Raw genomic sequence first — 13,883 nt, forward strand, 5'->3', positions numbered from 1 at the left:
GGGGGCGATCGGACCCCGGGGGGTGCCCCACGGTGGCCTGGCCCGCGATCGGGGTCCCCCGCTCAGACTCCAGGCCAGTGCCCTGGGGGCACTATTTCTCTTCCGCGGCCGCCACGGCCTCCGCCATGGCGAAAGCGGAAGAGAAACCCACATCGCGCATGTGCCGACCGGCGAAAGCCTTTCGGCCAGCCCTGCTGCCGGGGGTGCCGTTTTTTTTGCGCCAGTCTTCTGGTGCCAACGCTCCGGCGCGGGGCTGGCCCCCAAAGGTGGGGAGAATTCCCCACCTTTGGGGAGGCCCGACCCTTGAGTGGTTGGCGCCACACCCCTACGTCGGGACCCTCCGTCACGCCAGGTAGGGGAGAATCCAGCCCCTGATGTTAGTTTCCCTGCTGTTTGACCTTTCACATCTTTTGCCCTCTCTGGGGACTGCAATTAACACTCTTTATCCTTGGTTTCTGTGGCCATTAGCACCTGGTTTCCCTGGGTTTCTGTGGCTATGACTCATCTTTCATTCTCGCTCCACAGTATAAATATTTCCCACTTTCTCTGTCTGTTGGCTTTGACAAAGAGTCATCTGACACGAAACGTTAGCTCTTTTCTCTCCCTACAGATGCTGCCAGACTCGCTGAGATTTTCCAGCATTTTCTCTTTCCTCAAACACCCCATTAATCTGGTCCGGAGCCACCACCAACCTCCCTGCCCTATCCTGCACCTGAACAATTTCCCTCGCCGCTGCCTCCCTCCGAAGTTGGCCTGCCCGCATGTGCCCTGTCTTCTCTCCATACTCGCAGACTGCTCCCCTCGCCCGCCTCAATTGGCACACCACCTTCCTTGTGGACAGCCAATCAAAGCTCACCTGCAACTCCTTCCTCTTTTCCAACAGTGCTAGATCCACATCCTCTGCATACCTCCTGTCTAGCTCCAACATCTTGTCTATTAACCTTTGCCGTTTCACCCACTCCTCCTTATCCACCTTTGCCTTAAATGCTATCACTTCCCCCCCCCCCCCCCTCACTACTGCATTCAAAGCTTCCCACACCACTGCCTGCAACCCCCCCCCCCATACAATTAAACCCTACATATTCCTCAATTACTTTCCCAATCTTATCACAAAACCCTCGGTCCCGCAACTGCCCCACATTTAATCTCCACCGTGGCCTCTGTGTTGCTCCCTTCTCCAACACCATGCCCACCCAATGCGCACATGATCTGATATCGCAATTGCCAAATATTTTGTCCCCTTGACCACAGCCAAGAGCGCCTTCCCCACCACAGAAAAATCTATCCGTGAATAGACCTTGTGCGGGATTCTCTGATCCTGAAGCGAAGTGTTGACGCCGTCGTAAACGCCGAAGCGTTTTACAATGGCGTCAACAGGCCCCTAGGAGCAGCGATCCTGCGCCGAACAGGGGTCCAGCACAGCACTGGAGAGCCTCACACTGCTCCAGCTGCCCATCCGGGCGTCAGAATGGGCGCCGCGGGTCTGCGCATGCGCGTTACGACTGGCACGAGTCCGCGCATGTGCGTGGGCTGCCTTCTCTGCGCCGGCCCCAACGCAACATGGCGGAGAGCTGCAGGGGCCCGACGCGGAGGAACATAGGTCCCCACCAGGATACGATCCCCCGCCGATCGGTCGGCCCCGATCACGGGACAGGCCACCGTGGATACGATCCCCCGCCCCCTTTGCTCCCCCCTGACTGGGCAAGCGGCCGCGGCCTGTCCAATCTTGGCTCCTGCACCAAGTTCTAGTCTCCACCCACTTGAATTCATGTGAATCCAAGATGGCCCCATACACCTTCTTTACAAATCCTACATCATCCCAGTTGGAACCACACACACTTATCAACACCACCAACCTCCCCTCCAACACCCCTGTCACTATTACATACCTATCTCCCTGATCCGCCACCATTTTCTTCATTTGGAATTTCACTCTTTTATTAACCCATCTCCCCCTCCAAGTATCCCCTTCCCAGAATCCCCCCTACACTTCCTCTCGAAGAAGTCTCACCCAGAATGGATCCCCCCTTCCTTTTTTCACACCTCCTGGGCCCATTGAAACCTGCCTGCCAGGCTCCAGTGTCTGCAGTCCCCCCCCCCCCCCCACCACACCTCCGTTCACAAGCTGACTTACGTTTGCTGGTGCAGGGGCTCCTGCCCAGGCCTTCCCTCCTCTCCCTCACGTCCAGCCCAAGGAAAAACAATACACGTCTCAAGAGAAAAACGTCGCTACAAAGAACAACAGTAAAAAAACTTAACCTCTATAACAGCATGAAGTAAAAACGTATGTCAAAACTACATATATACACTCTCTCCCAACTCCCCTTCCACAGTCCACAACATCTCTTCAGTCCTATTCTTCGCTTCTGCCCCAAGGCTTCTGCCTTCACAAATGCGTCCATCGTCTCAAAATAAAAGTCTCTGGAGTTGTAGGTCACCCGCAGCTTCGCTGGATACACCACTCCAAACACACCCTACTCCTGTACAATACCGTCTTCACTTGGCCGAAAGTTGCTCATCTCTTTGCCAGTTCCACTGTCAAGTCCTGATAAATGTGAATCAGCCCACTGCACCTCCCGCCTCTGCTTTGTACAGTTCATTACCTTGTTCGTGTGGTACCTGTGAAAACAGATGATCACTGCCCTTGGCGGTTCGTTCAACTTCAGCTTAGGCATCAGCGACCGATGACCTCGGTCCAGTTCATACTGAGAGGGTTTCTCTCTCCCTCCCATCAGTTCCTCCAACATCTTGGCAAAGTGCTCCGTCGGCTTCGGGCCCTCCACCCCCTCAGGCAGGCCCACAATCCTCACATTTTGCCGAATCAAGCAGTTCTTCCAAGTCCTCCGACTTTGCTCGCAGCCCCTTATTGGCCTCGACCACCCTCCACAGTTCATCCCCCATCGAGGTGAGCTGATCACTGTGCTGTGACACGGCCTCCACTACTCCCTTCATCTTCTCCCCCTGCTCCCTCACGTCGGCCGATGTCTTCGCCATAACCACCCTCACTGGGGTAATTGCCTCGTCCATCAATGCCTTCAATGCCACCGCTATCCCCTTTCTCAGCACCTCCATATGTTTTGCAAACTGCCTCCCCAGCTCCAAGGATATCACCTCGGTCATCTTCTCTGCCGTAAGCAGTGCAGCCACACTCAATCCTGGGCTGGCCCTCTCGCTCGACGGTGAACCCTCACTCTCTCCCTAATGAGAGGGTGAAATGTTTGATTTCTGTCCAGGGGTGGATGTTGGGGCACAATTAAACTTCACCAACATTTTATCAAGTTTAAGAAGTCCATTAAACCTTCTGCCGGTAGGAATATGGATAAAACTTCCAACTGGGCCTCTGAAGAAATTCTATTCTTTTTATTCTCAGCAGAACTCTTGCCACCTGGGAACGCCCTTGTAAAGTCCCAGATCTGCACAAGGAGGGAATTGAGTATATTCTTTATTAACCCGTGCTAATATAAATTGGCATGGTTCTAATAGGCCGAATGGCCTTTTTTTTGTGCTGTATGTTCTTTGTAATAATTGCAGACAGAAGAGGACAGGATCTTTTGCAATTCATAGCCCCTTAATGGTTTGTTCATGATATAAGAACATAGTAAGAAGTCTTACAACACCAGGTTAAAGTCCAACAGGTTTGTTTCAAACACTAGCTTTCGGAGCATTGCTCCTTCCTCAGGTGCTTCCTGCGGAAGAGGTAGTGCTCTGAAAGCTACCTGTTGGACTTTAACCTGGTGTTGTGAGACTTCTTACTGTGCTCACCCTAGTCCAACGCCGGCATCTACACATCATGATAGAAGAGCCAGTAGAGTTTTATAGAACATAGAACAGTACAGCACAGAACAGGCCCTTCAGCCCTTGATGTTGTGCCGAGCAATGATCACCCTACTCAAACCCACGTATCCACCCTATAACCCGTAACCCAAACAACCCCCCCTTAACCTTACTTTTTAGGACACTACGGGCAATTTAGCATGGCCAATCCACCTAACCCGCACATCTTTGGACTGTGGGAGGAAACCGGAGCACCCGGAGGAAACCCACGCACACACGGGGAGGACGTGCAGACTCCGCACAGACAGTGACCCAGCCAGGAACCGAACCTGGGACCCTGGAGCTGTGAAGCATTTATGCTAACCACCATGCTACCGTGCTGCCCCATTTTCTTCATTATTGTTGCAATGAATGCCTTTGATGTGCCCTTCAGACCCAACTAAACTCTGATAATGGCACCATCTTAATTTGGGATGAGGCCAGTGTCTTTCCATTCTGCCCAACTTAGTCGTACAGTGAGGACCTCAGAAATTCAGGGAACTTTTATTTGTTTTGGACTTGATAGAATAAAATGGTTGCTAACATTATGTGATAGTTGGCCACTTGATATTTGAATACTTTTTACATAGAAATTCAATGCTCAGGAAATTAAAAGGGTACATTTTTTCAGTCTCCACTTTGTTGCAGTTTTATCTGTTAAGTGCGGATCGGTTCTTCCAATTCACAATGCTCCTAATTTTACAGTCCTTAAAATGAATACAAAACTCCTCACTTTCTTCCATTTTGAACTTAGTTTTTTCATGAATTTTTCTTCTCAGACTTACGTGAGTGGAGAGATAGCGCAGTTGGCTAGGTCACCATTATGTGGTTCAGAATAACGGCAACAGTGTCGGGTTCAATCCCTGCTCTTGCTGAAGTTAACTTGCTCTTGTAGCAAAAGTACAGCAAAAGCTTTTGTTAGAAAATCAAGGGTACCAAGAGAAGAAGTCAAAAATAAAGCAACCAACAAATGTAAAGTGGGGGCATAAAAGATTACTTGATCAAGGTCACAACTATATCATGACAACTTTATAATCCAGTGTAGCATACATTTTTTTCTGTTTCGTGGCAGAATACAGCTCCCGGCTGTTGTAAAAGTGGTGGGAGTGCAGCATTATTGGTGAAGGAGAATATTATAGCCGTACTGCGGATGGACACATTGGAGGGCTCATACAATGAGGCATTCTGGGTAGAGCTCAGGAAGGGGGCAATCACAATGTTGGGGGTTTATTACAGGCCCCCCAAACTGCCAGCAAGAGATAGAGCAGCAGATAGGTAGAGAGATTTTGGATAGGTGCAAAAGTAACAGGATTGTTGTGGCAGGGGATTTTAATTTCCCCTGCATTGACTGGAACTCACTTAGTGCTAGGGGTTTGAATGGGGCAGAGTTTGTAAGGTGTATCCAGGAAGCTGCCTTGATGCAATATGTAGATAGTCAAACTAGGGAAGGGGCAGTACTCGATCTGGTATTGGGGAATGAGCCTGGACAGGTGGTTGAGGGTTCAGTAGGGGAACATTTTGCGAGTAGTGACCACAATTCTGTAAGTTTTCGGGTACTTTTGGACAGGGATGAGGGTAACCCTCGCGTTAAGGTGCTAAACTGGGGAAACGCAAATTACAATAACATTAGACAGGAATTGAAAAATTTGGATTGGGTGCGGCTGTTGGATAGTAAATCAACATTGGACATGTGGGAGTCTTTCAAGCGACAGTTGATTAGGATTCAGGAAAGTCATGTTCCTGAGAGAATGCAGGATAAGTATGGGAAGTTTAGAGAGCCTTGGATAACGAGGGATATTGTGAACCTCGCCAAAACGAAAAATACTTTTGTACGGTCTCGAAACAATCAAAACCCTTGAGTATAAAGAGAGTAGGAAGGTACTGAAGCGGTATGTTAGGAGGGTTCATGAAAAGTCCTTGGCAAGTACGATTAAGGTGAATCCCAAAGCTTTTTATTCATACAACAGAAGTGGACAAGGTAGTCAAGAAACCATACTGAATGCTTGCCTTCATTGGTCGGGGCATCGAGTATAAAAACTGGCAAGTCATGCTACAGTTGTATAGAACCTTGGTAAGGCCGCACTTGGAATATTGCGCACAATTCTGGTCGCCACACTACCAGAAGGATGTGGAGGCTTTGGAGAGGGTGAAGAGAGGTTTACCAGGAAGATGTTGCGTGGTCTGGAGGTTAGCTATGTTGAGAGGCTGAATAGGCTCGGACTGTTTTTATTAGAAAGACGGAAGTTGAGGGATGACCTGATAGATGTCTACAAGGTTATGAGGGGCATGGATAGAGTGGATGGGCAGGCACTCTTTCTCAGGGTGGAGGGGTCAGTCACCATTGGCCATAGGTTTAAGGTCCGTGGGGAAATGTTTAGAGGAGATGTGTGAGGCAGATTTTTTACACAGACGGTGGTGAGTGCCTGGAACGCGTTGCCAAGGGAGGTTGTGGAAGAAAATACATTAGCGGCGTTCAAGCGGTATCTTGACAAACACGTGGATATGATGGGTAGAGAGGGATAAGGCACAAGGAAGTGCTGAGGGTTTTGGCAAAAGTTGGTATCATGACCAGTACAGGCTTGGAGGGCCAAAGGGCCTGTTCCTGTGCTGTATTGTTCTTTGTTCTTGTTAATTACTTAACAAATGGCCCTTATTTGGTGACAAGCGCCAAGTTAACATTTAAGAAGTTCTGGGAATAAAAGCTTTAGAGCTGGAGTAGCATGGAAATTGATTTTAAAACTGGTTATAAAACAATTAAGAACAATGTTAACTTTTGATTTTTTAAAAAGTTTTATACAATGGCAATTCATTTTAGGTGCAACATTTTGTCTATTTCAGTAGTTTTCACTGACCAAAATTTGAAAAAATTATATTTGCATCACTATCACATCGATGTGACGTGAATCACTTTTCGTATGAGTTCCTTGTTTGTCAGAAATACATGTAAATGTGTTAAAATGTCTGCCCATACTTCCCTTTAGGTATGGGTTTATTACCTTTGAAACCCAAGAAGATGCTCAAAAGATCTTACAGGAGGTAAGAGCCAATAATTTTAATTTTACAAAAATCTTGTTTGTTAAAAGTGCTGTCTTTGTTAATTGTTCTCCAAGTTCCAGTTCCATCCTAATAATGTGCCCCAGCTTTTCCCTCTCCCAATTGAGTGGCACTAAAGCCAACTGTAATGTCTTTTTTGTTGTACAGAAAAAAAATACAAAGGAGATTTATGCATGAAGGCTGAGGTACTAAATGGCACTTGCATCTGTCTTCACCAAAGAAGGAAGAAGATGGTGCCAAATTTGTTGTGAAAGAGGAGAGTGCTGATGGGCTAAAAATTGATAGAGAGGAAATATTAGAAAGGCTGTACTTAAGTCATTAAGCCACCAGGATGGCATCAGTTGCATCTGAGGATTCTGGGGAAAGTAACAATCACATTTGATTTGCGGAGGCATAATTTTCCAATCCCCCTTAGATACAAGAATGGGCCAAAGGACTGAGAATTGCAAATGTTCCACCCTCGTTCAAAAAAGATGTCACCGCAATGAACAACTGACAACAATACTTGGTAGCTTCATCGGCAACCTTTGTGGCAAAATCTGCCTCTTGGGGATTGGTCTCTAACCTTCAGCAAAGATGTGCCGCATGAAGACATCTATCTCAAATGGATTTGTTTGCTACATGTCCATCAACCGATGCTGGTACTGACTGTTCAAAAAGGAATTATGGATAAGCCCACCAACCACAGGCCAGTCAGTTTCAACTTGGTGGTGAAAAAGTCTTTATCTGGGAATTTTCTGATGAGGTAGACAATAATACTATGATTGATGTGGAGCACATTGATTTCCAAAAGACTTTTGATAAAATGCCATGTGAATGATTTGTCATCAAGGAAGACCATGTAATAAAAGGGACATTGGCAGCATGGATACAAAGTTGGCTGAGGGACAGGAAATAGAAAGTCGTGGTGAATGGTTGTATTTCAGAAAGCAGAACAGCATTTAGAAGTATTAATTTCCTCGGCTTAGGTGAGCACAATTTCAAACTTTACAAATGACACAAAACTTGGAAACATAGAAAATAGGAGTAGTAGAAGGTCATTCAGTCCCTTGAGCCTGCTCAGTCATTCAGTATGATCCTTTTATTTCAACACCATATTCCCACTCTTTTCATACCCCTTTCGTGTCTACAAATCTATTTATTGCCTTATTAAATATTTTCAGTGACTTGGCCTCCACAGCTTCCTGTGGTAGAGAATTCCACAGGTTCACCACCCTCTGAGTGAAGACATTTTTCCTGATCTCAATCCTAAATGGCCTACCCCAGGGGTGGGCAAACTACGGCCAAAGGTATTATTTTACTTAATATAATATGCGGCCCTTTGTGAATTTCTGAATGTGGCCCTTGCACGGAAAAGTTTGCCCACCCCTGGCCTACCCTGTATACTGAAACTGTGATCCCTTGTCCTCGACCCCCCCCCCCCCCCCCCCCCCAAGCACCCCAAGCCAGGGGGAGCATCATCCCTGCAACCAGTCTATTTTGCCCTGTCAGAATTTTATAGGGTGCAATGAGATCCATGCTCAAGTTTTCTAAAACTCCAGTGAATGTAGGCCTAGTGAACCCAATCTCTCCCCATGCGACAATCCTGCCATCCTAGGAATCTGCGTGGTGAACCTTTGCTACACTCTGGCAAGTATCTCCTTTCTTGGATAAGGATACCAAAACTGCACACAATACTCCAGGTGTGGTCAGACCAAGATCCTGCATAGTTGCAGTAGACATCCTTGTTCTTGTACTCAAATCCTCTTGCAATGAAGGCCAATGTACTATTTGCCTTTTTAACTGCTTGCTGCACCTGTATACTTACTTTCACTGACTAGTGTAAACGGACACCCAGGTGCCTTCGTACATAAACACTTCCCAATCTATCACCATTAAATAATATTGTGCCATTCTATTTTTCCTACCAAAGTGGCTAACTTCACACTTATCCACGTTATACTCCATCTGCTATGTAGTTCCCCACTTACTCAATGTGTCTAAATTGCCTTGATGCCTCTTTACACCCTCCTCACCTCTCGCATTCCCACCTAGTTTGTGTCGTCAGCAGATTTGGAAATATTACATTTGGTTTCCACACCCAAATCATTGATCTATATTGTGAATATCTGGGGCCCAAGCAGTGATCTCTGTTGGACCTCAGTAGTCATCACCTGCCACTCGGAGAAATACCTATTTATTCCTACTTTCTGTTGCCTGTCTACGAACCGATTCTCAAACCATGCTAATATATTATCCCCAATTGCATGTGTTATAATTTTGCGTACTAACCTCTCATGCAGTACTCTATCAAAGCTTTCTTAAAATCCAAATAAACCACATCCACTGGTTCTACCTTCTCTGTTCTACTAGTTACACCCTCAAAAAAATCCAGTAGGTTTGTCAAATATGATTTCCCTTTCACAAATCCATGTTGATTTTGTCTAATCCCATTGATAGTTTCTCAGTGCCCTGTTACCACATCCTTTATAATAGACTCTAACATTTACCGTACTGTTGATGTTTGGCTAACCTGACTAATTCCCTGTTTTCTCTGTTCTCCCTCCCTCTTTTTTTAAATGGCAGAGTTACATTTGCCACCCTCCAATCTGCCAGGACTGTTCCAGAATTCTGCGGGTTCTGGAAGACGACAACCAATGCATTCACTATTTCCTTGGCTCCCTCCTTTATTATCCTGGGTGCAGATTATCAGGTCCTGGGGATTTATAGGAGGCACGGTAAACTGCGAGGCAAATGCTGATAGACTTCAAGAGAACATAGGCTGGGGCAATGGTTGGTCAAATGGCATTGAAATGTATTGCAGAGAAGTGTGAAGTTATACACCTTGGGAGGGCAAACAAAGAGGGGCAATACAAAAGATACAATTCTGAAGGGAGTGAAGGAACAGAGGGACATCGGGACTTTTGACCATAAATCATTGAAGGTGGCAGGGCAGTTTGAGGAATCAGAATTTACAGTGCTGAAGGAGGCCATTCGGCCCATCGAGTCTGCACTGGCCCTATTCAAGCCCACGCCTCAACCCTATCCCCATAACCCAGTAACCCCACTTAACCTTTTTGGACACTAAGGGCAATTTTGCATGGCCAATCCACCTAACCCACACATCTTTGGACTGTGGGAGGAAACCGGAGCACTCGGTGGAAACCCACACAGACACGGGGAGAATGTGCAGACTGTGGCGCTAACAATTATACTCAAAGCCCGGCAGTCGCAGTCTCGTACCAGAGGTATAAGGGCCCTCCAGAAGTCCTCAATCGACTCACCCGGCTGCTGGACGCGAGTAGAAAGTTGATGCCTCGCAAACAGGGTGTTCGCTGATGGTGCATAGTTCTCCTTGAGCAGTTCCATAGCTACGGTGTAGTCGGTCGCATCTCGAATGAGCGGAAAGACGCTGGAGCTAAGTCTGGAGTACAGGAGTTGCTTTTTCTGAGCCTCCGTCGGGGGAGGTTCTGCTGAAGAGATGTAGGCCTCGAAGACTGCGAGCCAGTGATCAAAGTCTTTTCTGGCGTGAGGCGAATGCGGATCCAGCTGCAGACGGTCAAGCTTGACTCTGATGTCCATGGTGACTAGGAAATCGTACAGCAATAAATTGTGGCGCTAACAATTATACTCAAAGCCGAGAGACTAGTACAATAGAGGCTTTATTGCTGTACGATGTTGTCCCTCCATCTGCAACAGTAGACTAAGGGTCTGAGCAGCTCTCATACATTTATACATAAGCTCCCTGTGGGCGGAGCTAGCCGGCAGGGGCTGACCGGAGGAACCTGTATTACAGGTACAGGCATACATCCCCCTACTGCAGTACACATAACTACAGTGGTTATCTCACCACATTCACCCCCTGTAAAAAATGAGTCCGGCGGGGGTGACATGTAACTCTAATACAAAGGATGCTATTTACAAGAGGGTCCAACAAGGAAAATCAAGAGTTCCTCCGGTTAGCAGGTTACAGGTTGAGCCGAATCGGTGGTCGGACGTTCCGCTGTGATCGGCGTAGCTGTGGTGGTGACGTCGGCACAGACGGTGATGGCCCCGATGGTGCAGGTGCTGGTGGTGTTGGTGCTGGCTGCTGGCGGGATGACTCCGAGAGAAAGCCGAAATCTTCCGTGTCCTCCAGGGTGGGCAGGGGGATGAGGGATGGACCTGATGGGGATGAATAGGGGGGCGCTGGGGTTGGCGCAGGAAGGGGTGTTGGCATGGGATCGGCACCTGAGGGAGCCAGGTCCCGGAGCGAGACTGTGTCCTGGCGGCCGTCGGGGAACTCCACGTAGGCATACTGAGGGTTGGCGTGGAGAAGGCGTAATTTGTCCACCAGGGGTTCCGCCTTGTGGTGCCGTACATGCCTACGGAGAAGGACTGGGCCCGGAGTCGTGAGCCAAGTCGGGAGCGACACTCCGGATGTGGACTTCCTAGGGAAGGCAAAAACACGTTCATGGGGTGTACTGTTAGTTGCGGTGCACAGTAGTGATCAAATGGAATGGAGCGCGTCAGGGAGGACCTGCTGCCAGCGAGCGGCTGGGAGGTTTCTGGACCGTAGGGCCAGCTGGACGGCCCTCCATACCGTCCCGTTCTCCCTCTCTACCTGCCTGTTACCCCGGGGGTTGTAGCTGGTCGTCCTGCTGGAGGCGATACCCCTGCTGAGCAGGAATTGACGCAGCTCATCGCTCATGAATGAGGCGGAGCTAGCCGGCAGGGGCTGACCGGAGGAACCTGTGTTACAGGTACAGGCATACATCCCCCTACTGCAGTCGGGGAATAGTCGGGGAAACCGAACAGGGCGAAAATGGAATCCAGGGCCTTGATGACGGTGGCAGACGTCATATCTGGGCATGAGATGGCAAAGGGGAACCTAGAAAATTCATCGACCACACTAAGGATGTAGGTGTTGCGGTCTGTGGAGGGAAGGGGCCCTTTGAAGTCCACGCTGAGTCGTTCAAAGGGGCGGGATGCTTTCACCAGGCGCGCGCGATCTGGCCGGTAGAAGTGCGGCTTGCACTCCGCACAGATCTGGCAGTCTCTGGTGACTGTCCGTACTTCCTCGACGGAGTAGGGCAGATTGCGGGCTTTGATCAGATGGTACAAGCGAGTGACTCCCGGATGGCAAAGGCTGTCGTGCAAGGCACGGAGCTGGTTCACTTGTGCACTGGCACATGTACCTCGGGAGAGGGCGTCTGGGGGCTCGTTGAGCTTGCCGGGGCGATACAAGATCTCGTAGTTAAAGGTGGAGAGCTCGATTCTCCACCGCAAGATTTTGTCATTCTTGATCTTGCTCCACTGCGTGTTGTTGAACATGAAGGCTACCGACCGTTGGTCAGTGAGGAGAGTGAATCTCCTGCCGGCCAGGTAATGCCTCCAGTGCCGCACCGCTTCATCGATTGCCTGGGCTTCCTTTTCGACAGAGGAATGCCGAATTTCGGAGGCGTGGAGGGTGCGTGAAAAGAATGCCACGGGTATGCCGGCCTGATTCAGCGTGGCGGCAAGGGCGACATCTGAAGCGTCGCTCTACTTGGAAAGGCAGAGTCTCGTCTACGGCGTGCATCCCCGCCCTGGCTATGTCAGATCGAATGCAGGCGAAGGCCTGTTGTGCCTCGGCCGAGAGGGGAAAATGTGTGGACTGGATAAGTGGCCGGGCCTTGTCTGCGTATTGCGGGACCCACTGGGCGTAATAAGAGAAAAACCCAAGGCAGCGTTTGAGGGCCTTGGGGCAGTGGGGAATTGGGAGCTCCATGAGGGGGCGCATGCGGTCGGGATCGGGTCCCAGTAGTCCGTTTTGGACTACGTAGCCAAGGATGGCTAAGCGGTCTGTGCGGAACATGCATTTCTCCTTGTTGTACGTGAGATTAAGGAGAGATGCGGTGTGGAGGAATTTATAAAGGTTGGCATCATGGTCCTGCTGGTCATGGCCGCAGATGGTGACATTGTCGAGGTACGGGAAGGTGGCCTGCAATCCATACCGGTCAACCATTCGGTCCATTTCTCGCTGAAAGACCGAGACCCCATTCGTGACGCCGAAGGGAACCCTCAGAAATTGGTACAGACGACCGTCCCCCTCGAAGGCAGTGTAGGGACGGTCCGATTTACGGATAGGGAGCTGGTGGTAGGCGGATTTCAGGTCGATAGTAGAGAAGACCCGGTACTGTGCAATCTGATTGACCATATCAGAAATGCGGGGGAGGGGGTACGCGTCGAGCTGCGTGTACCGGTTGATGGTCTGGCTGTAGTCCACGACCATTCTGTGCTTCTCCCCGGTGTTAACCACTACCACCTGGGCTCTCCAAGGGCTGTTGCTGGCCTCGATGATACCCTCCCGAAGCAGCCGCTGGACTTGGAACCTGATGAAGGCCTTGTCCTGGGTGCTGTACCGTCTGCTCCTGGTGGCGACGGGCTTGCAATCCACAGTCAGATTAGCAAAGAGGGAGGGGGGCTCAACCTTGAGGGTCGCGAGGCCGCAAACTGTGAGGGGAGGTAGGGGTCCACCGAATTTGAGGGTGAGGCTCTGGAGATTGCACTGGAAATCCAGGCCTAGTAAGAGTGAAGTGCAGAGGTCGGGGAGAATGTACAGACGGAAACGGTCGAATTCCACACCCTGTACAGTGAGTTTAACCAGGCAGAAACCCCGGATCGGGACAGAGTGGGAACCGGAGGCAAGGGAGATCTGCCGGTCGGCGGGATGGATCGCAAGGGAATAGCGCCTTACCGTGTCCGGGTGGACGAAGCTCTCGGTGCTCCCGGAGTCGATGAGGCAGGAGGTCACATGGCCGTTGACCAGCACCGATGTGGAAGAGGATGCCAGGTTGCGAGGACGGGACTGGTCGAGCGTAACGGAGGCGAGCAGTGGTTGGTTGGCGGTTGAGTCAGATGAGTCCGACGAGGAGCGGTAGCGACCCGTGTCCCGTGATGGCGGCCCCTGGAGACGAGATGGCGGCATCCGCAGTACCTGTGGGTAAAATGGCGGCGTCCATGGAGCGCACGTTATGGGGTCGGAACAAAATGGCGGCGCCCATGGAACGCACATG

The 13,883-nt window shown here is 49.8% G+C and overlaps 1 protein-coding gene across 5 annotated transcripts in view; it reads left to right on the plus strand.

The window, feature by feature from the left end:
* Positions 1-13,883, plus strand: part of LOC119961774 (protein boule-like) — a 240,951-nt gene that overhangs the window by 55,157 nt on the left and 171,911 nt on the right. For all 5 annotated transcript variants that reach the window (XM_038789076.1, XM_038789074.1, XM_038789073.1 and 2 more), the window contains exon 4: positions 6,795-6,849. In XM_038789076.1, coding sequence (XP_038645004.1) covers positions 6,795-6,849 — 55 coding nt within the window. The remainder of the gene's footprint in view (positions 1-6,794; positions 6,850-13,883) is intronic.

Source organism: Scyliorhinus canicula, chromosome 2 (assembly GCF_902713615.1).
Source record: "Scyliorhinus canicula chromosome 2, sScyCan1.1, whole genome shotgun sequence".
Lineage (NCBI taxonomy): Eukaryota > Metazoa > Chordata > Chondrichthyes > Carcharhiniformes > Scyliorhinidae > Scyliorhinus > Scyliorhinus canicula.